The sequence below is a fragment of the Nansenia antarctica genome (genome assembly GCF_963989245.1).
Source record: "Nansenia antarctica genome assembly, chromosome: 1".
Classification (NCBI taxonomy): Eukaryota; Metazoa; Chordata; class Actinopteri; order Argentiniformes; family Microstomatidae; genus Nansenia; species Nansenia antarctica.
The window spans coordinates 55,098,767-55,124,214 of NC_137674.1; the positions used below are offsets into that span (position 1 = coordinate 55,098,767).

Consider the following 25,448-nt stretch of genomic DNA (forward strand, 5'->3'; position numbering starts at 1 on the left):
GAAACTTTTCTTGTAATATTAAAATGGAAATCCCAGCAATAAAATAAATTGTGTAAGACCGTCGATCGAAGAACCAAACCTAGATATGCTATCCTTTATCACAAGTCATTTATCATTTGTGTAACTTTTTTTTCTTCTTTCTTTTCTTTTCGTGATCAGGAAAGGTATGAACGCTTACAACTGAATACTGAGCAGGTTAAACACCTTAAATATGTTTCCCACAACCAAATTAAAAAAGGTGTTAGTATTTTACAAATATTTTTAAAAAGTAAACCTTTTATCTATTTAGGCATTTCAAAATATATTCCATCAAAAATAGTCTGACATTTTGCTGGTAGAAAATAAATGTTATATAAATGATGAGGTTTGAAGCTAAATGTTTACTGTAGAATCGTGTCATGTTAGATTTACCCTAACCTTTCTAAAGACTTATTTTCCATCCTGTCAGAACATCTTACATATATGTTTTTTTTTCTTTTTCTTCCAGTGGATGGTGTTTAAAAGACATTTTCAAACATGCAATAAACTGTCTGTCCTCACATAAAGTGCCTGTAGGACCCAGTGACCTGGGTGAAGGCGTAGGGGGACATGCCAGGCGTAGTGACAGTGGAGGTGGTGTGCATCGTGGGGGCGTGCCGCGTCACGGGCTCCAGTAGAGCGGCCTCCTGCTGCCTCTGCCACGCCTGCTCCGCGCGCACCTTCATTTTGGCCTCCCACATGGCCTTGCCGTGGACGGGCTGGTTCAGGTTCCTGTGCTGGTAGAAGACCAGGGAGATGCGCGTGGGGTGGGAGCGGTCGGGCCTCTTCAGCGGCGTGGTGGCATGCAGCTCGCGCCGGGCGCACTCTATCAGGATGGAGCCGTGGGCCGGGGCCACCGCCACGCCGCCGATGTTGGGGTCCAGGAAGTTGGGTGTTTTGACAACCGCGGTTTTCTTCTCCGACGAGCACGGCAGCTTGCGGACGGAAGTTGTCCAGCACCTGGATGGCGCCGGACTTCATCTTCTGCCGCTGGCCCTCCTCGCTGCCGTGCTCGTCGGTGAGCGAGACCTTGTAGAGGGGCAGCACATGGAGCTGCTCGTCCTCGGGGATCTCCCCCACCTTGCGGTTGTCTGGTTTTGTCAAGGTGCACACCTGGGAGAGAGGCGGTGGTGGGGGGGGGGAAGGGGAAGGGGAAGGGGAGAGGAGAGAAGAAGAAGGGACAAGGTTTAGTGTCTGCTGAGTCATCGTGGCGGTGACCGGGCAGGGGGACGTTGTACTGCGGACACACACAAGTCTCTCTGGCAACTACCCCCCTGAGAAACAGACGAACGACCTAAGAACAACATAGACATGCACAGATAGAGTGAGAAGGAGCGAGAGAGAAAGACAGACAGAGGCAGACAATCAGAGAGACAGATGGACAGAGAGAGACAGACGAACAGACAAGAGAAAGAGAGCGCGAGAGAGACAGAAAGAAAGAGCGAGAGAGCAAGAGAGAGAGAGAGAGAGAGACAGAAAGAAAGAGCGAGAGAGAGAGAGCAAGAGAGAGAGAGACAGAAAGAAAGAGCGAGAGAGAGAGCGAGAGAGAGAGAGAGACAGAAAGAAAGAGCGAGAGAGAGCGAGAGAGAGAGAGAGAGAGAGAGAGACAGTAGGTGTCGTACCACGGTGCAGCCGTTGTAGAGGTTGTTCTGGTCGTTGTGAGCGTGGGCACAGAAGTCCATGCAGGCGGTGACCCCAGAGAAGGGCCTGCCCTCCTTCAGCCCCAGCCTGCAGTCTGGAGCCGCCGACTCGTTCTGAACCTGGACACACACACACACACACGGGGAACAGGACGGGTCATACCCTGTACGACAGCTAGCGAAACACCGTGCTATACGCTTAGAAGAATAAAGCTTCTAGTTAGTACCGAAAAACGTGTTGAAACCTTTCCACAGAGGGTTCTGAATGGAAGCGAGCCAAGATGTGTTTTTCAAAGGGTTCCCCTACATGGTACTAATGAAGGTCAAAACCAAGCTTGGCTGTTCTGACAGCGTTCTGAATGGAGTAGAAGTAGTACTCCACAGCAGAAACTGGACCGTGGACATTATTCACCCAGACAGACAGTGAGGGGTCCCTGAGTTACTGCTACAGCCGCTACACCAGGCTGCAGGGAGGTACTACTGCTACAGGCTACTACAGGCTGCAGGCCACACACACACACACACACACGTAAAAACGTGTGTGTGTGTGTCTGTGTGTCTGTGTGTGTAGCCTGTAGCCTGTAGCCTAACTACAGTAACTGCAGGCCTGTGTGTGTGTGTTTACTTCCTTTGAGTCGAAAATAATGCCTGTGTATTCAATAAATAACATATTTATAGAATTCAGTATTCTGTGAACCAATGAATGACAGGAGAATTGTATGACGTGCGCAGTGATACTCAGGGTGATGCGCCCTACAAATAACCTGATACGGTTCGTCTCGCAGACAGTTGATCAGATTTGAAAGAAGTCAAGTCACCATGTAAGTACATCTAATGCGTTCTGTGAGAAAATAGAGCTAGCTACACGATGTTTATGACCTTACATGCTGCCAGATAATCACTGTCAAAGTAATTAAAGAATATAAGCTTTTAATTGAGCCACATGAGATGGTTTCAAGTCCAGTTGCCACCAGTTGTGATTTTAGCTAGTTTAGACAGGCCGCCTGTTCTAACGCGATGTTTACATGTTCAATAATATTAGCCAGTTAGTAATTAATACATCTAAAGCAATGCATTTTAACTGTAGACTACAGAAGCAATGATGACTCCATTAGCTAATTGATGAAGTACAAAGTGGTTGTTAGTTAGCTAGCTACGTCTGGTCTCTTGCCTCGTGCAGCAGCACTTTGCGCCAGTATGTGGTCACGACTGTGGTCAGGACATGTGCTCGTGACTGTCTTTAATTCGTGATGTTAGAATTATAAGGTTATATCTCCATTTTCGTCAAAATTTAGTTTTTTACATAATCTGATCCATTAGGTGTTTATTAATGCCTGTGTGGTGTTATTTTTAAAATGTTGACATTTTTTAGTTAGTAATTCATAAAATACAAAGGTTCCATCTCACAAAACATAATGGAATGTAAAAACTTTGACGCTCGATATCTCTGAACTGCCCTAAACGGAGAAAGAACCTTATCAGGTCTGTGGTCATCCACAAACAATCCATCTCTCAGGTCGCCTCCTACAAATATCTTGGGTTTTTTATTGATAACTCACTCACCTGGAGCACTCATGTAGACAGCCTTTGTAGCAGATTACAACAACGACTACACTTCCTACGCCGCCTTAGAGTTCATGGTGTTGACCCAAAATGTATGCTACTTTTCTACCAGTCTGTCTTAGAGAGTCTCATCAGATACGGCATTACATCTTGGTTTGGTAACCTATCTGTAAAACTAAGGTCCAAACTGGTCCGACTGATACAGACTGCATGGAAGATCATAGGGGTGAAAGACCACTCATCCCTGCAGTCTATTTTTGAACAGGCTACTCTCAGTTAGGCTAATAGAATTCTCATGAATCCCTCCCATGTCCTACATGCAGAGTATGAACTGCTGCCCTCTGGGAGGAGGTTCAGAGTCCCCCGCGCTAGATTAAATAGATTTAAAAATTCTTTTATTCCCGTTTCTGTTAAACTTTTAAACTGCACCAGATGAATGTAACTTATCTTGCTTATCATTTTATTTCCACTCTTGTTTTAATCAGGCCCGCCTTCTGTTTGTGTGCTAATATCCTGTATTGTCTGTTGCTCTTTGTTGGCTGCTGTGGGGTGTAAGCCCAATACAAATTTCCCAGTGATGGGACAATAAAGTGACTCTTGACTCTTGACTTGACTTATCATTCTAAACGGAGATAGAACCTTATCATTCTAAACGGAGATAGAACCTTATCATTCTAAACGGAGATAGAACCTTATAATTCTAAGCTCACGAATTGTGTTCCAAATGTACACGTGGTAGTCATGTCAAACTTTGCTATGTTAAAATTGTAGAATGAGAAGTTTAATTTGTATGTTTCTTCCAGTTCCACTCCAGTGTTAACCCAAACCCTAAAATGACGGGTCGAGCCAGAGCAAGATCGGGGGGTCGTGCACGCGGTCAAGAGACTGGGCCACCAGGGGCGGTGAGTTCATTAAGAATCCTTATACACATCAATTACCAACATATTGTATGAATTAATTCTGCCCACAGGATTTCGCCGTTACGCATGGCTGTACCAACATGGCTGTATGAATTGAGGCTACTGTAGGGTCTTGATGGTCAAATCTTATGTAAATGTATAAATTAAAATGTGTGATGTGAGAACCCCTGATCTTGGAGAGAGCAACAGCAAGACACAATAATTTGGGCAAGGGTGATCACAAAATGTCAGACAAATTGTGTAGTGTATCCTCGATATAAATATAGTAGGATGAGAATGGATCAGGCTAAATAATCCTATGATGGCATCTCTGCCAGAAGACAACAAATGTAATGCTGAATTTATAAGGTCACTATTGTATTCTGTCACTGTAATAGTTTTTAGGCATATCATTAATTCAGTTCTGACTGTATTTGAATGCTCTTGCACTGCTAATTGAGTGGTTAAGATTACTTCACTTACCTTTATGAGTTTTCACAGTAATTTTGTGGAGTGTTGTTGATATGAAACATGAGTTATTATAGGAACTGGTAAGGGCTTTCAATAAAGTATTTTTGATTACATTTTAATGTTTTTTCTTAAAGGCTCCCCCTCAGGAGGAAGCACGGCCAGTTCACTCCACTTCTGAGGGTCAACTTGTGGGTCGTGGAAGACAGAAAATTGCCCCGGGACTTGTGTCCTCAGAAGGTGCTGTGTTCTATGGTCATTTAAAGTAGCTAATGCATATTAGGGGTGCAACGGTTCTCTGTTTATATTGAACTGTATGGTTCGCCATCCACGGTTCAATATGCACCAGTGAATTTTCAGTGTATGATGCGTTCCATTGAGTCGGAGGTCGAGTTTGTCTGGAACGCAGTTGCTTCTGTAACTTGTTCAAATGTTTGTTCATGGCGAGCGGATTTGACCCGGGCACGGGCCGGACGAGCCTCTGGGCGAACCCCGGCCTCCACCAGTTCAGGTGGGAACTCAGCTGGACTAGCCCCTGCTGCCGCCCCCGCCGCCCCGTACTTGCGGCCCCGCCGCCCCGTACTTGTACTTTGCTGGTACTTGCGCTTCTTGCCCCTGCCGCCGCCCCGTACTTGCGCTTCTTGCTTCATTTTGGCCTCCCACACGGCCAGGCCGTGGACGGGCTGGTTCAGGTTCTTGTGCATGTAGAAGACCAGGGAGATGCGCGTGGGGTGGGAGCGGTCGGGCCTCTTCAGCGGCGTGGTGGCATGCAGCTCGCGCCGGGCGCACTCAATCAGGATGGAGCCATGGGCCGGGGCCACCGCCACGCCGCCGATGTTGGGGTCCAGGAAGTTGTGTGTTTTGACGACCGCGGTTTTATTCTCCGGCTCGGGGAGCTTGCGGACGGCGCGGCAGAAGTTGTCCAGCACCTGGATGGCGCCGGACTTCATCTTCTGCCGCTGGCCCTCCTCGCTGCCGTGCTCGTCGGTGAGCGAGACCTTGTAGAGGGGCAGCACATGGAGCTGCTCGTCCTCGGGGATCTCCCCCACCTTGTGGTTGTCTTCTTTTGTCAGGGTGCACACCTGGGAGAGAGGCGGTGGTGGGGGGGGGGGGCGGGGGAAGGGGAGAGGAGAGAAGAAGAAGGGACAAGGTTTAGTGTCTGCTGAGTCATCGTGGCGGTGACCGGGCAGGGGGACGTTGTACTGCGGACACACACAAGTCTCTCTGGCAACTACCCCCCTGAGAAACAGACGAACGACCTAAGAACAACATAGACATGCACAGATAGAGTGAGAAGGAGCGAGAGAGAAAGACAGACAGAGAGGCAGACAAACAGAGAGACAGATGGACAGAGAGAGCAGTGTTTCCTCTATATGCATTTATTGGTGGCGGGCCGCCACGAATGAATTTGCTCCGCCACCAAATGATTCAGACAGTCCACTTTGATTCAGGCTGCGCAGAAAGGCAGCGAGTTATTATGACCGGGAACTGAAAAAAAGCATGTGTCCCTGAACGCTCCGCCAATCACTGTGAGTAAACTGACTCTGAGAATGTCCTCACGTCACATTTTACCGTAATACCCTATATGTTGGTTGAAGTGCAACATCTCAGCTTTCAGTGACAGTTGGATTTTTTTCGATAGCACAAACCGTTTAGAAATTACGGTAATTACAGTCGGGTGCGGATTTGTGCCGGTACATTCGGCGCAGAAGTGGTATCTATACCAGATAAATAATAACCATTTGCTTACGTAATTTTTCGTTTGTTTACATAGTCTGAAACTACAGATGGTAAGCTTTCAAATGATGCGTCATACATTGAAATCGGAAAAAAAATCAAGACGACACGAGTATTTTAATGTTTGTTTGTATCATGTTTTGCTCAAGAATGGTGACTGCTAAACGCTGCTAGCCTAACGTTTCGTTCTAAAACGAAAGTATTAACATCCCCACTTGGACAGTGGTTGAAATAATGACAGATAGCTTCTCTCATGTAATCTGTGCGTTTAATTGTAAACTATCTCATACACAACTTTCTTAGTTCACCGGAGCTCTCTCTCCCAACGGTCTCAATAACACACACAGCATCACAGGGGTGCATTGGCACACAACACAGTAACAGTGCGAACATGAACATGAACTCAAGCATTAATGAACATTAATGAACAGGGTTGTTCTATCTAATTTATTATGTTTGTGTTATGCTAATAAATGTAGATCCACACAGGTATACAAACTGAGATCCGTTTACTGTCAAGTGCCATTCATTCTGACAACACACACACACAGTCGTAAAGCTCTAACAGAACGTGACGTCGTAAAGTGCAACAAAGTGCTGCAATGACATACTGTCGTACATAACAATATTGGTATTTGATCACCTTCTATATAAAATCACCTGCTCGGCTTTAATGACTTAACCGCTATTTTCTCCGCCAACTTGGAATGGATCTCTTATCCTTTAACACCCTAAGGAGAGACATGCACCATGCATGTCCATATGCAATGTTGGACCAATCAGACTTACAGGGGATTTTAAGTTAATTTTTATAAGTTTGGCCAGATTTTGCACCTTCAGAAAAATCCATCATGGCGGACCTTATCGGTTCTTGAGGCAAATATGTTCCCCATGAGGAAAGACACATACGTACCAAGTTTCATACATCCGGGGTGGAAATGCCAGCATTCTGAAGTGAATTATTTACTTTTGGTTATTATAGCGCCACCTATGGTTTAATCATGGTCATTCTTTCTGCCATAGTTACTGATGCTCTCTAGTTGTGGCATGCACATTTATAGCATTTTCGGTCAGGGACTTTGAGCTATTTGACCAAAGCGGAGAAAAAGAATAATAAGGAGTATACCACCAATAACAATACTGTTCCTACGTAGTAGTAGTAGTAGTAGTAGTAGGAACACTAATTAAGACAAGTATCCCAGTTCTAGTGGCAGCTGTCATGTGAAAAAGATAGGATACTACATGAAAACCATTGTCTTTTTCAACATATTTAAACATATGGACATTTGATTTTAATTTGAACAATATTGATGGATGGAGGTAATATAACTAATCAAATGAAACAGAAATTATTATTTTCTTAAATATGTAATCTATTTGTAAAATTGAATTAATGGAAATGCAATTTTCTTGTGAGCAAAAACAAGACACCCCCCACATGTATTGCTACTTTGTGTATTGCTACTCTGTGTGTAAATTATTAGAACATTGTTAGAGAGGATTTTGGAGGAGCCTGTCTTATTTAAACCTCAGACATTTAGTTTGGTTTGCTCTTGATTGTTTAAGTGAGTGGTGTCACCATGGAGAGATAAACCGAGCTCTCTGAGGCCTGCAGAAAGAGGGTTGTAGATGTGTATGAGTCTGGGAAGGGATTTTATAAAAAAAAAAAAAAATGAAATGAAAAATGAAAAAAAAGCTCAAAAAAGCGTATCAATTATTAGATAATTGATCGTTAATTCTTGCGATTATCGAAAAAGAAATGTTGATTGTTTGCCCAGCCCTAGTTTGACTAGACTTTTTAAATAGGCACTACATAAACACTGTTATATCTGTCTGTTTTTATTGTATGTATTAATGTATGTGACCTATGTGTGTTTTAATGTGGAAACTGTATTCTTGAGCTGCACTTCTGCCTGTCAAAGGAGAATTTCTGTCACTCTGTGACAGACAATAAAGCATTCTTGAATCTTGAATCTTGAATCTTGTACCCTGTACCAGTGGTAAATGTCTCCACAACCCCCTGCCCTCGAATGGTTAATTGCTTTTCTACAAAAGCTACCACATAATATAAAAAATACACAGATGTAACATTATTTAAAAAGACACAGTTGTAAGTTGTAACATTAAATTCATTTATTTACAATCATTAATCATTTCTTGACTTACTTGACTTAGGTCCTTGTTCTTCGGGTGTGAAGAGTAGGGCCTCCGACGAGTTGACGCCGCCGGTCTCTGTCCCTCGCCACAGCGGCCGCCGCCTCCCGGGGTCTCAGACCCGGCATGTCCCGCTGCCTCTCGACGGTTCTCCTCCAGGTTTCTTTGGGGCGTCCCCCTTGTTCTTCGTCCATCAGGGGTCCATCTGAGGGCTGTGCGTTGATGGTCATCCGGGCTTTTCCTCAACACGTGGCCGATGTACTTCCATCTTCTCTTTCTGACCTGCGTGCTTACTTACCATCTCTATACCAGCACGTTCTCTCACTTCTTCGTTTGACGAAGACTGACTGCTGTTCCACAACTTCTATCATTTCAGAATACATATATCCTTCCGCCACAGAATATAGTCCCATAAAACAACATTAACGATTGCATTGTAGGCTTGGCCACATTCACTTGGCTTTGAGCCAACTTGTTCGTGATTGGTGCCTTGGAATGACACTCCAGATTTGTCGACTGACATTAGCTAAACAGTGGGCGGAGTCAGCACAGGTGTTCTTAATCAGATTGATTGGGAGGCGCATTGATACTGGAAATGCGGTCGGAGCTGAACTGAAGGGAGTTGGGGGTGTTTACCACTGTTGCTAGCCAATCAGAATCCAGTATCGAAACATGAATTCTATATTGTATCACAGGGTGCTTGAGGAAAATGTGAGACCATGCAAAACTGAAGCTAAAGCAGATGTGGACCATGCAACATGACAATGACCCAAAACATGCCAGTAAATCCACCAACGAACGGCTCAAAAGAAAGAAATGGAGAGTTCTGGAACGGCTGAAGTAAAAGCCCGGATCTGAATCCTATTGAGATGCTGTGGGGTGATTTGAAACGGGCTGTGCATGCAAGACAAGACACCCCTCAAACACCACACATCTGGAATAATTCTGCACGGAGGAATGGGAAAAACTGTGTCAGAGATTTAATTGAGGTTATTTCAGCCCAAAAGTGCAATACCAGCTATGAGGGCAAGTTAGTTTTCTTTTCTTTTTTTAACACATTTCACTTACTTTCAGAATGTCCTTTTGGCCATTTATTTGTTATTTATAGCTCATGGACCTCAATATATCCTGTGTATCAACAGCCAGTCCAGGTGCGTCCCAATGATCTAAAGCAGCAGCGTCCTCCTCTCTCTATCTACATATCCTAAATACAAAGGTTCCATCTCACAAAACATAATGGAATGTAACAACGTTGACGCTCAATATCTCTGAACGACCCTAAACGGAGATAGAACCTTATAATTCTAAGCTCACGATACTGACCTGGAAACACAGGACAGAAGAAGACAAGAGGGAGGACGACTTTCAGCTGATGGTTTTAATCTGTTCAGGTCTATAAGGTCAGTGCAGAAGAACATTAGGAGACAAAGAGATAAGGAAAGGCAGCACTCAAGTTGAGGGGGGGTGGCATGGCCCCCCTAAATAAAAACAGTCAAAATCATCCCCCTTCTAAAACTGCCCTCCCCCCTTTCTATCCCTTATGTCATTTTATCAATGAACGTGGTATTACTGCTATTTCAACATTTAGTTTTGCGCATATTGAGTAAAACACTGTGGGCGAGGGAGGGGGCACGCACACATGCAATGACATTTTTACCAAGTCACTGACGCTGTGGGGATGCTAAAATTGTCCCCATATGATAAAATCCACCATCCCCCCTGATTGTCTTTTACAACTTGAGTCCTGAGTAAAGGAATGGAGTTTCTAGATCATTCCAGCCAGCCAAGGAGGCAGGAAGAGGCCGACGGTCCCCAGGATGCACACCAAGATGAACACACAGAGGAAGATGCGGTCGATCACCATGGCGACATACTTCCACTCCTGCTTGACCTGTAAGGCAATGGACAGAACAATACATCCGTGTCTCAGTCCAGTCAGAGAATTAGCAAGACAATGTTGATTATTAGTTCTGTTATTATGATCATAATGTTTCCTATTATGTGAACCGGTTTTAACTCTGTTGTAGTGTGTTGTTGTGTAGTGGTCATGTGACCTTGAAGAAGGTAGCCACATCATGAACTCACTGGCATCATTTATGGTGTGTGTGTGTGTGTGTGTGTGTGTGTGTGTGTGACATAGATGGTCAATCATTAAATACACATGTCATCGAGACAGTACAAATGATTGGGCTCTATTTTCAGCCGGCATATAACAGAAGCAGGTCCAAGCGCAGGTGTATTGTTTAGTTTGCGTCGGCAGTAACAGGTGAAAGTACCACAGTGCTAGACTAGGGGGCGTTGTCTCGCATGCACTCAGGTGGGCTGAATAGCGGTCAGGTGCACTGAACAATTCTGGCCTTAAAATTAGCACTAATATTACAGACACGCCCCCCCCTAACACCAGCTCCCACGTTCGCACTAGAACTACTTTTTTTTACGTAGAACAGCACAGAACCCATAAGGTTGTGAACGAATTGATTTCTCTTCCAAAGCATGAAGCGTGCAACACAAAACATACACCATACTGTATTCTTATTCAGTCACTCATCCACCTACAGAGAAGTCCATGTCCTCGGCTCGGAGGTGGTCAGCGATGTACTGCACCCCCTCCACAGCCTTCCATAGGGAGGGGGACAGGGAGAGGAGACCCTGGGCATCCCTGGAGCTGCTGGAGCCTCCAGCCTGGGTGACGTCTGCCCGGCCTGGACCCCCCCCCCGCCTCCTGTGTGACGCCTACACAGGACAGGACAGCTCCGCCTCCTCTCCTCCCCCAGGGGGTGCGGCTGGTTCTGGGAAAGAGGAGGCTGTGGCTTACTGAGGCTTTTACCATTGCTCTGCGATGAAATACAATGAAAATAGAATAGAATAGAATAGAATGAGCATTTTCGATTTTTGGGGGGACAAGCTGATATTTGTCTTCTCCCTTTGCTGACCCTCCAACACATAAGCACACACACTCATACACACACACACACACACACACACACACACACACACACACCTCTAAACTGGGGTCCTGAACCAGCATCCATGCGTTACCTTGAAGGCCTCCTCGTGCAGGCTGCAGTACTGGATGCTGCGAGAGCGACCGTGGACAGAGCTCTGGGGCCTCTCTCTCTCCCTCTCTCCCAGGCCGTACTGCACACTGAGGGAACGGAGCTTCGGCCTGGCCTGGCAGTGGTGGTGGTGGTGGGGGTGGGGGTGGTGGTGGTGGTGCTTCTCCCTGGGCCGATGGTGGGGGTGGAGGGGAGGAGGAGGAGGAGGAGGAGGCGGTGTGGAGCAGCCTGGCCGGGTGGAAGAGAAGGAGGAGGAGGAGGAGCGGGGTGGTGGTGGTGGTTCCTCCAGGAGGATGGTGTACTGGCTGTGGCTGGAGGAGAGTGACCCGCCCAGACCCAGAGGCTTCTGCTGCTGCTGCTGCGGTAGCCCCACCAGGGGGGCCTCCGTCTCTGTGCGCCGACCCAGGGAGAGAGAGGACGAATGGGCCAAGCTGTCCTCCCGGGCACCCTGGGGGGAGGTGGCGGAGGAGGAGGTGGAGGGGGAGAAGTAGGGCTCGTCCCTGGCCCCGGCCCCGGGCCCAGAACACACACCGCCCCAGACGCCATCCCCCCCCCACCGCCGCCGCGGCCGACCCTGGTGCGCATCATCTCCACGAGCTTCCCGCCGTTGCCCTCTTTGACTACGGCCGGAGGAGGACGCCGTATGCACAGGACGCCGGGCACGACGTCGAGGAAGACGGCGCGCACCCAGCGCGGCATGGTGTGCGTGCGCGGCGAGCGGTGGTGCACGTTGAGCACGAAGATGGTGATGATGATGGAGAGGGTGACGAAGATCATGGTGAAGAGGAGGTACTCGCCGATCAGCGGGATGACCAGCGAGGTGGAGGGGATGATCTCGGTGATGAGGAGGAGGAAGACGGTCAGGGAGAGGAGGACGGAGATGCACAGGGTGATCTTCTCCCCGCAGTCGGAGGGCAGGTAGAAGACCAGCACGGTCAGGCAGGAGATGAGGAGGCAGGGGACGATGAGGTTGATGGTGTAGAAGAGAGGGAGCCTCCGGATGAGGAAAGAGTAGGTGATGTCGGAGTAGACCTCGTGGCAACATTCGTACTTCTTGATGTTGTAGTTGGCCACGGCGCTGACGAGCACCCACTCGCCGCTCTCCCAGTAGTTCATCTGCGGTCCGGAGAGAGGGCAGGGAGAGAGGGAGAGAGAGGAAGGGAGGGAGGGAAAGAGAGAGAGAGAGAACAAAAGAGAAAGAAAGCAAGAGAGAGAGAGAGATGAGAAATGATAAAGGCATTCCGTTCATATTTACCCGTAACAGACAATGTGTCCTCAACGTCACAGCCTGGAATGTAATGACAGGGGAAAAGAGCAGAATTCTCACCTGGTCCATGGTGCTGGCCACCCACCTGGGCCATGGTGCTGGTCACTCACCTGGACCACGGTGCTGGTCACTCACCTGGACCACGGTGCAGGTCACTCACCTGGGCCACGGTGCTGGTCACTCACCTGGACCACGGTGCTGGTCACTCACCTGGACCACGGTGCTGGCCACTCACCTGGTCCACATTGCTGGCCATGCTGACCAGGTCGATCTTGCTCTGTCGTAGGTCCACGAGCCGAACTTCATGGTGCAGTTCTGCTGGTCGAAGGGGAAGAAGGTGACGTCGATGCTGCAGGAGGACTTGTAGATGGCCGGGGTGACCCACTTTATCCAGCCGTCGTGGAAGAGGTGGGCCTTGGTCAGGTGGGTGACAGTGAAGTCACCGTCGGCACTGGAGAGGAGAGAGAGGGGAGACAAACCAATCACACATGTACTCAGTGGTGTAGTCTAGTTTTTTCTAGTGGGTATACTGTGATTTTCCACTCCCAGCCTCATATCGTTCATTTCGGAAGGCCATAAAAATGAATATGCGCCCCCTGTCTAACGTTATATAATTAAATCTTATAAGGCTGATCTGTGCATGATAGTGCTGCATTTTGACATATTTCATGTCACATCTCCCCCCGTTGATGGTATATGACGCTATAGTCAGTCCCAATGGTCCAAAAGTCAAGTGCTTCGTAACACAGACGGGGTGAATTTTATGAATGAAAGTGAAAGTTCTGTCATAAAACGCTGTTACATATCCTCACACATTTTTAAGTGGGTATACGGAAATCCTTGGCCTTTCCTAGTGGGTATACGGCGTAGTCCTGCGTATCACGTAGACTACACCACTACACCACTCATCCATGCATTTTTTTCGAGTAGACTTGATTATTGTAATGGTCTACTAACAGGCCTATCTAAAGGAGCTGTTCGTAAATTGCAGCTCATCCAAAACGCCGCTGCTAGGGTCCTAACAAAAACAAAGAAATTTTAACACATTACACCAATCCTGAGATCCCTGCACTGGCTACCAGTCTCTCAGATAATTGAATTCAAAATCCTCCTAATTACATACAAATCACAAAATGGTCTTGGACCAAAATACATATCAGATCTCCTCCCACCCTATATTCCCGCAAGGTCCCTATTACCCATTCAGACGCCAGCCATATTCTGGTACCACCGTAAGTATGGCAACAACAGAAGGACAAAAGAACGCGCAGACCTGCAGTACACCCAAACTCCAAAGGGGGCTCCAACAACAACCAGGGCTGCTCAAGCACGGCGAAACTCATCTACATTCACCACAACTAAACATACATTCCCAACTCTGTTACACAAACAATAACTATTAAAAACATATACATTTCCAAATATGTTATTATTATTTCATTTTCCTGATCAATATCTATTGAAATCAAAACATTAAGGTTGTATGTTTGTCCCTGCGGTCACTGTCCACCCTGTTAAGATGTGTTAATGTCCCTTTTAAAAGAAAACCATATTTCTCAATCACATCACTCTCATGAGGTGACATCACATCAGTGGAGGGGATTTCAAATGTGGTAAGCTGTGTGATTTTCTACCTCTTTTACCATCTGATTTTGATGTTTTTATCAAGTGAGTTTAATGTGGTTGACCATAACGTGTCCACCCTGTTAGGCCTAAATATTGAGGAGATCAATCAAATTTAATAATTTCAAAAAAAGTATTTAGTGCAAATTAGATTCCTCATTCATGGTCATTCTAGGCATTATGCTAACACAGGCAGGCTAAAGGCTAACTTTAACTCAAAATGTCCACCCTGTTAGTGTCCACTCTGTTAGCCCTATTCAACTAACAGAGGGTAATTTAAATAAAATACAATTTAGGTGCCTGAGCTCGACCACTATGTTTTTCAGCAAGCTAGATATGTCCTTTATATAATAGAACATTAAAATATAGATAAATCAACAAGTCCAAATGGCACCCTATAAAAAAATGACCCTGTACCTTGAGCTCTGGAGGGAATGTGAGGAGAACGAACAGAAGTGACAGCAGTGAGAGCAACACAGCGAGCCAAGTCAGTGGTTCTTTGAACTGTCTGAGCATGGTCGATATAATCATAACTATTTTAGTGTCATTTAGAAAGCATGAAATGAAATGACCTCTCTGAATGTTTTTATTGTTGTTATAGTATACTGTACCAGGGCGAATGACTGGACTGATCAGTCTTTTATAGTTTTAAACACATTTGTGACACATTCTCATGCTTTGGTCCTCATGTCGGCAACCAATCAAAATGTTCAGACTTTTTTTCGGAACTACATTTCAACGTTGTTGAGAATCACAACACAAGCTCGCTAGTCAAGTCAAAATACTGCAACAAAATGGATTCGGTGAGTAATCCCCACTGCTACCTGTTGTATTCAATAAACTTCGGACTACGACGTTCCTGTTAACACTTTATTGTAGGCTCAACATAGCTCTCACAACAACAACCTGTAGTCTATCGGGGTAACCACACTTAACTGTGTGTGTGTCTTAAAGGTACAGTCACCACTGATGTGACGCATACATAACACTAACTAGTTAACTATTACACTATTTTACATTGTTAGCAGGCTCACAAAACAAGCTGTGAGTGTGTCATTGATTTTCAAAAGAAAAGTCAGATCATCATACATCAGATCCCGACATGAGGACCAAAGCATGAGAATGTGTCACATTTCAACACATTTGGAATATGCTTGTAAACAATTAAAATACAGCAAAAACGTAAAGAGTGGAGTTATCAACGTAGCTGTTGATTTGAAGGGAGGACACAAATTATATCCGTTATTATTTGGAGTAGAAGTTCAAGTCAATTAAATGCTTTAAATGGAAATTCTACTTTTATATGATGAAACAGATTACAATTACATGTTAAAGCTGCTAATGGTTATTATAAATGTTAAATAAGTGGCAATTAAGGGTGTAATGGTTAACCTCAAATTTGCTACACATCTCTGTTATGGCACTGTCTCAAAACACACTCTGCGATTGATTAGACTAACAACGACTTTGGTGTCTCTCTGACAAACGGTTACTCAAAGTTGAAAAATCCAACGTCTTGCTATTCGGTTGTTAAGTCGTGACGTGTTTCCGGGTCCAACGTTGGCTGAGGCGCTCTCTTCGAAATGGCTCAGTAATAATAATAATAAATTATATTTATATAGCGCTTTTCCGAGGCTCAAAGACCCTGACAATATGGGAAAAACGGGAAAGTGCTGTGTCCCTTGTTGTATGAATAGATCCCAGTTTAAAAAACGATTGAACTGTCGTTCTACCGCTGTAGTACACTGGTACTCTGGTGCAGGGAATTTCTGGTTTGGACCCGGAAATTGCTAAACGTCACGTTTGACGTCAGACTTAACAACCGAATAGCGCCCCCTTCTGGAATTTTGGCATCACAATTGTTGTGAGGGTGTGGCCTGGGGTCCTCTACGTACCTGCCAAAAAGCTAAAAATTATACCAATATTTGTGGGGGTCACGGACGGTCATTGTTCATGAAAACAGAACAGGGCTGAATAACTAACAGCTACTACATGGGCTTGCACCCTAATTATGTAAGCTGCATACTCCAATGTACATGATCAGTGTGTTTCTAGCTGCATAGGGTGTTTGTCCTGGAATGCTTTATTTGCACCAAGGCAGGAGTAAACTAGATTGGCAATCCAAAGTCTGCATTCAAATACACTTTGTACTGTAAATATGATCTCTAAGCCTAAAGTAAATACGCAGTAGGCCTAGTTGAATAGATTAATACATGATTGTCAATCAGGAATTCTCAAAGATCTCTAATCACAGATTGCATGAACCTTTCGGTATGTGCTTTTTATAAATTACTGTAATCTAATATTGTACACTCTTTTAACATAGTATTGTCTCTCTTCAACACACTGACAAAATCAATACCATGAAGGGGTGGGATGGACGCCAATGCACCCTGTCTATTCAAAGGTTAGTCTGCCCACAAGACCTTTGGAGAAGTATCTGAGTGAGCAGTCATTCTCTCTGCTGCCGCCTGACTCACAAACTCCATCATGAGCTCCAAGCTTCTGTGCTTCTTCTTCTTAGTGGTGCTTATCCTCCCTGTTGAAGTATGTATTTTATTCTTTTGATGTCTTTTTGTTGGAGGCTAACCTTTTAAAGGGAGAATAGCGTTATATAGTGATTGCAGAAGAAAGGCCTGTCAATTTAAAACATGTCTCAAATTGTTTGATATTTGATATTTTGCTGTGTTGTATAGAATTTATTGTCAATATCTTTCTTGGGTAAAATGATTGCTCATGTAATTTATCCTGTTTGTGAATGTTGTGTACTTACATCAGTGTCTATAGATTGCCTACTTTACATTGCCAAACCATTATCGTAGTATGTAATAAAATAGCAATTTGTGTTGATCTTTTATTTGTTTAGTTAAAAAAACATTGGAAAAAACATGGTGAAAAACATGGGAAAAAGTATGGAAAACACGAGGAAATAATTAAAGGTAAGCATGTATAAAATATAATAATTAACAAACACATGCAATACATGAGAGAGACTCATTAGCGAGTTAGAGATTGAATAGTAGGGGACCTGGATAATAACAGGATTGTCCTGGACATGGCAATGTTAAGACAATTAACACTGGACCTGTGCCCTAGACCCTTTTTTTGAAATCATGGAGGAACCATCTGAAGATGATGATGGTGACACAGACTTGTTAGAATGGTTATTCGAACTTCAAGAACCAGACGGTAAGACAAGACTTACTGATTAAATGCTACATACATCTCAAAGAGGACCAGAGAGTGATTGGAATTCTCAGTCTGCAAAAAAAGCTGTGGTTGAGTGGGTCAGTCCCACCACCCAATGAATGCAATTGTTTACTTTTTCTACTTTTACTCTTCCCTCTGTTCATAATCTAGGCCAATGTGACCCAAACCCCTGCCTCAACAACGGTGTGTGTGAGGAGAAGGGCAAGAGAAGGTTCAAATGTGACTGCCCCTCGCCATTTAAGGGCAAGAAGTGTCACAAAGGTTTGAAGCTCCCCTTCATATTGTATTGAACAAACCTTACGCTTTAACGTCTGCATTTTGGTGATTCTAGTCCTCCATGTAAATGCAACATAGAGAAGATAGCAGACGTACTAACTTGTCCTTGCAGGTCCCAAAATTTGCAGGAGAGGCACCTGTGGGCGTGGCGAGTGTGTGTTGACTTCTGTTGCCCCTTTCTATGAGTGCAAGTGCAAGTTGCCCTTCCAGCCCCCCAAATGTACAAGAGGTAAGAACCCTTCCACTCACATGTGAAGTGAATAATAAGAGGAACTGAGAGTCCTTTCACACGTCAATTACAAAACATGATCTTTCGATTTCCTTTCCTTAACCGTTCCTCTGGTAATAGTGTCTACTATGGTTTGCATTGATGGGTAGACTGTGGTATGCACATGTCTGTGTCTGAAAGAATGTCTCTCACACAGCTGAATTGTGTCAGCCCAATCCATGTCTGAATGGGGGCACGTGTGTCCCTGATGGCAATGACTTTGACTGCACCTGCCCACAAGGCTTTAGTGGACGTTTCTGCCATGTTGGTAAGTACACTCCAGTAACTCTCCAGTTAGACATGTGACTGTGTTCTTTTCAGCTCAGATATGAACTGAACAGGTGGCCTGGGGTGGTGCAGTGGTATAGCACCATGGTCTACAGTGCACACATATGCACATGTTGGCATGGGTTCGAATCCGGCCCATGCCCTGCTGACATGCCCTCTCTTCCTTACTTTCCTGTCTGTCTTCACTATATCTGTCCAATAAAATAAAAAAAATATGAGAGGGACTGCCCCACTAAGAAAAAATAACTTTAAAAAAAATGTAAGATATGAACTGAATGGTATGTCTCCGCTAGGCCCAGGTGACTGCTATGAGGATGATGGGGAGTCGTATCGCGGCCAGGTGAGTGAGACAGATGACGGGGACGAGTGTCTTCACTGGAACTCCCATTTCATCCTGGAGAAGGGCGTTAACCCCTTCAGCGACTACGACAAGGACGAGAGTGGACTGGGTCATCACAACTTCTGCAGGTCAGGTTGTTTAAGGATCGACTTTGAATACTGACATGAATGCATTAAACACATCATCCTTGCACGCGCACACACACAACATCTGATAACTTCCATTTAAAATGTTGCTCTACTGTACCGGAATCAGAATCGCTTTTATTACATCTCACTGTATAGTAAACTGATTTGGCTTTGGTTCCTCAACATTGGCATTGCAGCAATCAGATACAAAATCACAATAATAGTAAGTAAATTAAATAAGTAAAACAAGTAATCCTACAGAAAAAAAGTAATAAAGTGGTTGGTTTTACAGTGGCTTCAATAGTGCAAAAATGCTGTGCAAAGTACAATGATATGAAATGCAATATAATACAGTACGGTAGTTAAGTAGTCCAGTGGTATACAAGTAATCCAGTAGTGTGCAAGTAGTTATAATAGGATCAGTCTTGGTCAGTCTCGGTATTTGACAGTTGCATGTTGGTTATGATTTAGAAATCCCGATGGTGACTCCATGCCATGGTGCTTCATAAGAAGAGGACGGAGGCTGAAATGGGATTATTGTGACGTGACGGAGTGTCCTGAGCCCACAGGTTAGTGACCCACGTCTGTGGCAACTGACTGAATGGATGGCACAGAGAGCAACGGTTAAAATAGAACTCTCATTTCTCCTTTCAGCTGTGGTTCCCACCGACGCTGTCCCCCCCACAGACAGTGTCCCTACAGATGTAGTCCCCACAAATGCAGTCCCCACAACCACTAGACCCGTGCCCATCCCTCCAAAACCCACGTCAATAGAGCCTAAACCCTCAGCGGTTCCAGAACCAAAGCCTAGTGTGGCCCCAGGACAAACCACCACCAGCCCGGCCTCTAGCGAGCAGTTCACCACCTGTGGGAAGCCCATGCCCAAGAAGGCCATCAACCGTATCTGGGGGGGTCTGAAGGCACTGCCTGGGGCTCACCCATGGCAGGTGTCCCTGCAGGTGCGCCCACAGGGCTCCAGCCAGGCCTACCGACACATCTGTGGAGGAGTCCTCATCAAAGACTGCTGGGTACTGACTGCTGCCCACTGCATGTGAGCATATTGAGAATGAGTATTATACTCTAACCCTAACCCATATAGTGTGTATTGTAACACATTACTTTCCCCAGGGAATAATAAGTCAAGTAAGTTGTTATTAGATTGATAGTGATAGATAGATAGATAGATAGATAGATAGATAGATAGATAGATAGATAGATAGATGTAATCAACATAATAACAGCAGTTGCATAGAATATAGACATGTTCTGATACACAAGTCTTTGTTGAAAGTAGGAACAAGGTAATAAGTAATATATAACTTTTTGGAGTAACAATTGCAACACTGCCAATGTATGACCAAAGCATAATAATGTAAAAGTTTGTTTAGACTATGTACAATTACTCCATGCAATATTGCAGAGAGGGCAATCCTGTTGTGTTTGTCTTTGAATAGTGAGAAGAATCACGCGATGCAGGTGGTTGTGGGTGGCCAGACTCTGAACACAGAAGAGCCCTCAGAGCAGACGATCAATGTGGAGGAGGCCATAGTGCATGAAAACTACAGGGAGACACCAGCAGCGGTTTACAATGACATAGGTGACATATGCAGTTGCTTACCATGTTGATATCGATATCCATATATAGCTCACCATAAATTAGAATATCGTCCGTCAAATGCGACCCAAAATGTTTTTACTTGGCTAAATGTTATTACTTGGCTTTAACTTTAGTGCCTGCCCTGAAAGCTTGTATATCGGACATAGAAAAAGGGATGGCAACACATGTTTTATTCCTCAACTTAAACAAGTACAATTCATCACAGCAGAAGTATGTTAGAAGTAGCATACCAACCATGCTACGAGAGGAGAAGCCAGTCAAAGGGCTCCATTTAAAACAGTTGCCAATATATACGATTTGATGCAAAGTTCCCTTTACTGTAGTTTGCATGACATGATTCCTTTAGGAAATTAGGTATTTGATATGACTGTCACTGGAATAATATTTGTTATTTTATTAGGATTCCTTCTAGCTCGTCATAGCCTAACCTCCTAAAAGTCCATAAAAGATAACATAAAAGAATAACATAGCATAGTCAAATTAATCAAGACAAATTTGAATTACACACTGAAATTACACATCAATGATAAAACAACAAATGACAACAACAAAAATAAATGTATTCTTAATTACACAGTTCTTACCCACTTTTGTGTGTAAGTAACGTGATGTATAATATTTCCTTTCTGTCTCAAAGCGGTACTGAAGCTGAAGGCCACAGATGGGCGTTGTGCCAATGAGAGCCAGTTTGTGAAGGCGGCCTGTTTACCTGATGGCCCCCTGCCTGACGGGACAGAGTGCACCATTTCTGGATGGGGCTCCACTGAGGAATGTAAGGTTCCACTCTAACCATGTTTATTAATAAAGGTTCCAATTTGCATATGCAAAAAGGTGCCTAAAAGTGAGCAAATTGATACAACCATAATATATCTACAGTAATAGACACAAGACATGATCTAGGTCATGAGTTCAAATTCCACCTGGGAACACCACCACTGTGCCCTTGAGCAAGGCACCTAACCCTAAATTACTCCAGGGAGACTGTACCTATCTCTAATTGTAAGTCGCTTTGGATGAAATTGTCTGCTAAATGATAAAAATGTAAAAAGAAAAACTAATACAGCAACTAAGGCTTGCATTTCCAGACTGTTTACTAAAACTCTGGTTGAAAAATTACAGTTGCAATAAATAAATAAACAATTATTTTAGGCATCTTTTTGCATATACAAATTGGAGCCCTTATTGTATATGAGTATTCTGAGTTGTTAGGTATGTTTTGCTCTGCTCAGCACTATTTGAACAAGCAGATTGGGGCCCTAAGAGTTACCTGTGCAGGACAGTGTGTATGCATGTAGTCCTGGTAGGTGGTTGTACACCCATTTTGTAATTCATAGTTGTGCTGTATCTGTATCTACTACCTATGAGTATTATTGTATCTGCTCACTTGTATTGTCCCCGACCTCTGGATGAAGCGAACTTTGGCTCCAACAACCTGCTGGATGCCAAGGTGCTTCTGATCAGCCAGGAGCGCTGCTCTGACAGTGAGGTCTATGGGAAGGTCCTGGATGACACCATGTTCTGTGCCGGCTATCTGCAGGGCGGAGTGGACTCCTGCCAGGTCAGCACAGGGGATACTTACGTGTATTGAACATATACATATATATATATATATATATACATATATGTGTATACATATACGTATGTATATATATATATATATATATATATATATATATATATATATATATATATGTATATATATATATATTAAAGACGTCATTAATATGCTTAGATATATTCATGTTTTTCTATGGTTTAGTACAAGTCAGTACACTAAAGTTGTACTGACTTTGCACTTTTGTTTACTTAATTAAATATACTTTAATTTCATGCCCTTCAATGTGTGCTTTAGTATACTTGCTAAAAGTATGCTACAGTTGAATGTACTTTAATTGATTATACTTAATCTATTGTCATCTTGGTTGTCCTGGGTCATGAACAAACCGTCTCAGCAACAGCTTTGAACAAAAACATTTGTAGAATATCTTGAAAATAATCCCAAGAAAGAAATATGACATGAAATCTGGTCAGAATATAATGCTAATATGTAAGTCCAATTTGAGCAGGGTCATTTTAGTATCCTTTAATATACAGTACTTAAGTATATTTAAACTCAAGTATACTAGAAATATAATACTTAGTATTATAGTATTAGTATTATTATTTTGGCGCTTTTCCATTGACCAGACCGGGACAGCACGATACGGCACGCATTTGTATCTTACCCGTACCGTACTTTCAGAAATGCTTCTCCATTATACACAACAGACCTGGAGCGAGCCGGGACAGTAGGAGGAGTTAAGTGTCATAAGAGCACTTCACTTCAATAAGTGCGTCTATACAGCTCAATGGGGGGAAATGCGACAAGAATTATGTCAAAATACAGCACTATCATGCACAGATCAGCCTTAAAACATGTAACGTTAGATATATAACGTTAGACAGGGAGCGATGTATTTCTACAGAAAGGCTGTGCTTAACGCTACCATTGGACTGACCCCGGGGCGCTCATACAATCTCTGCGTTTGTTGCAGAGGAACATGGTGACTGGCACCCTGTGACAAACACGCAGATATGAGTGCTCCGGTGTCTTGCTGGTAGTCTTTATTTATACAGCATATGGATGCTACGTGCCTGTTACTTGCCGCTTTCATGTGTGGGTGTCCGCGTCATCGTAATCGAAAAACGCACCCAATCGCCGACCACACAACTCCAAAAACGATACGGCAAATCTAAATGTTGAAATAGCAGTAATACCACGTTCATTGCTAAAATGACATAAGGGATGGAAAGGGGTGATAACAATTTTAGAAGGGGGATGATGAAGCGTGCTGGACTGTGGAACGGTCTAGCATAGGCACAGCACATCGCCATAATAGTGATTTTTTGGTTATGTAAAGAAAAGTTCTATGATGCATTGAAATGACATTAAACTAAGATAATAAGATGGTTATCATAAATTTTCAAATCTTTATTAATAAATAATTACAGAAAAAGTAAATGACATTTGCAGAGAGCGAAATCTGTTGTGGTATTTAAAAATGGTGGTTAGCGGTGAACTGAAATATCAACCTGGGATGACGTTATTGTGACGATTTCCATTGACCAATAAACGGTCTGCAGCGTCACATCGTAGCACGGATAGTACCTTTTGCTCCGAGTCGGGAAGGGTAGCTAAAATCAGTACGGGTACTACGGCCCGGTACGGCCCAGTTGGCAGTGGAGAAAGAAAAACAAACCGGGCTCACAGGTTCTGGTACGGTACGGTAGTGGAAAAGCGCCATTAGTATTATAGTATTAGTATAATAGTATTTCTTTTCACTTGGGGGTGGCTAGGGGGCGGTTGTGCCGGCGTCTAATGATCGCAAAATTGGCATCTCACAGCGGTTCGAATCCCCGGCGGGCGACGTGTCAAAGTGTCCCTGAGCAAGGCACTGAACCCCTAATTTCTCTGTGGTCGCCTTCAATGGCTGTGACCCATTGCCTAGATGCCCCCTCTAGAGCATAAATGCATTTCGTTGTAGTCTGTGCAATGACAAACTTTAAATCTCTTTTCTTAGGGAGGCTGCTGTTTTGTACATGGTGCTCTGACACTACATCTGAAGACATGATGCCATTATGTCCATCATGTCCATTATGTCCCTTTCATCCATTATGTGACTGATTCTCACTGCATGTTTGGTGTGACAGGGAGACTCTGGAGGACCTCTGACGTGTGACACGGAGGGCAGACATGTGATCTACGGCCTGGTGAGCTGGGGAGACAGCTGTGGGAAGAAGAACAAGCCCGGGGTCTACACCCGCGTCACCCACTACTTAGACTGGATCAGGTCAAAGACAGGATCAGCGTAGCTCCTTCACTGAAAACAGGATTCATGTTGTCATTGATCTGTACGTTCATTTGGAGCTAGAGATTACATAGTTCAGTCAACTGTCAAATTAAACAAAACAATTAAATGTCCCCATGCACTTTCCTGCAGAGACTGCATTTGTGTTGTCTGTGCCTGTGATTTGGGTCATGGTGAGAGTTGAAGGAGGTGAGGCACACTTTAGGGGGGAGGTTAAAGAAACAGTCCTGGGAGTCCCCCTAAGACATACCAGGAGTCCGTATGCTTGGGTCAGTTAGACACTTTAGCCGTTTTTAATAGAAATGTGTTGATCATATGTTACTATCATATTCAAAATACACATAAAGAATCATTAATAGCAATTCTGGTAATATTTAGTATAATAGAAGTGTGTTAATAATGGGCATATATTATGTAAGTTGAATACTAAAACAACAGTTGATTCTATTTTCTTACATTAGGTTAATGTTGTTCTCAAAAGAGAAAATGAATACAGTAACAAAAACCTAAATCTAATTTGAACTATAGTGAACCATGAAATTAAACCATAGTGCATCTGTTGTTTACATTTTTGGCATTTAGCAGATGCCTTATTCCAAAGCGACTTACAATCAATACATTTGAATGCTAAGCATGTGAATCATCAGTCCACCATTCGTGGCAGGAAGAGTAATCTCGCTCAGGCCCGGGGCCATTGATAGAAGGAGAAACCTTCTTCTATCACCTTCTTCTAAAACCTAGTTTTGTTTTTGTTTTTTTATTACTGGAGGAACAGAGAAACAGTACAAGGGGGGCAATAGAAGTTATTAGGGACACAGTAGAGGGGGAAGCGGGTGTCTTTAGGAGACGTAGTGCTGAGGGGCAGAAGATGTCTCAGGAGCAGCAGTTAAGATGTAACCTGAAGAGATGGGTCTTCAGTCTACGACGGAAGATGGGTAGTGACTCTGCTCTGTTGTAGTGGTGTTGGCACAAAAGTCACCATATCATAACATTGAAGGCTAAAAAAACTGAAATTACTTTAGGCAGCACCTAGGGGTACTTACCAAC

General features: G+C 44.1%; 2 protein-coding genes and 1 pseudogene across 4 annotated transcripts; 1 reads left to right on the top strand and 2 right to left on the bottom strand.

Annotated features, from left to right (window-relative positions):
• Positions 1–250: 250 nt before the first annotated feature.
• Positions 251–2,058, bottom strand: LOC308173429 (uncharacterized protein). Of its 2 annotated transcripts, XM_080548464.1 has the most exons (3): positions 1,886–2,058; positions 1,641–1,778; positions 251–1,131 (listed from the first exon to the last, which is right to left on the bottom strand). In XM_080548464.1, exons 2-3 carry the CDS (start codon positions 1,698–1,700, stop codon positions 511–513), a joined length of 681 nt encoding a protein of 226 aa, XP_080404590.1. In that variant the 5' UTR covers positions 1,701–1,778; positions 1,886–2,058; the 3' UTR covers positions 251–510. The 2 variants fall into 2 exon arrangements, with proteins under 2 accessions (XP_080404590.1, XP_080404589.1); XM_080548463.1 differs by having other exon boundaries at positions 1,641–2,058.
• An 8,186-nt stretch (positions 2,059–10,244) lies between these two features.
• LOC308151334 (neuronal acetylcholine receptor subunit alpha-4-like) lies at positions 10,245–13,618 on the bottom strand (annotated as a pseudogene). Its single transcript has 6 exons — positions 13,605–13,618; positions 13,038–13,253; positions 11,983–12,651; positions 11,519–11,650; positions 11,036–11,095; positions 10,245–10,370 (listed from the first exon to the last, which is right to left on the bottom strand). The product of its transcript is annotated as a neuronal acetylcholine receptor subunit alpha-4-like (transcript).
• Positions 13,619–16,822: 3,204 nt separating this feature from the next.
• Positions 16,823–24,541, top strand: LOC308173354 (hyaluronan-binding protein 2-like). Its single transcript, XM_080548366.1, has 13 exons — positions 16,823–16,972; positions 17,292–17,364; positions 17,522–17,614; positions 17,786–17,896; positions 18,024–18,140; positions 18,337–18,447; positions 18,761–18,935; positions 19,407–19,504; positions 19,590–19,986; positions 20,390–20,532; positions 21,191–21,325; positions 21,966–22,111; positions 24,244–24,541. Exons 1-13 carry the CDS (start codon positions 16,916–16,918, stop codon positions 24,403–24,405), a joined length of 1,818 nt encoding a protein of 605 aa, XP_080404492.1. The 5' UTR covers positions 16,823–16,915; the 3' UTR covers positions 24,406–24,541.
• Positions 24,542–25,448: the final 907 nt, after the last annotated feature.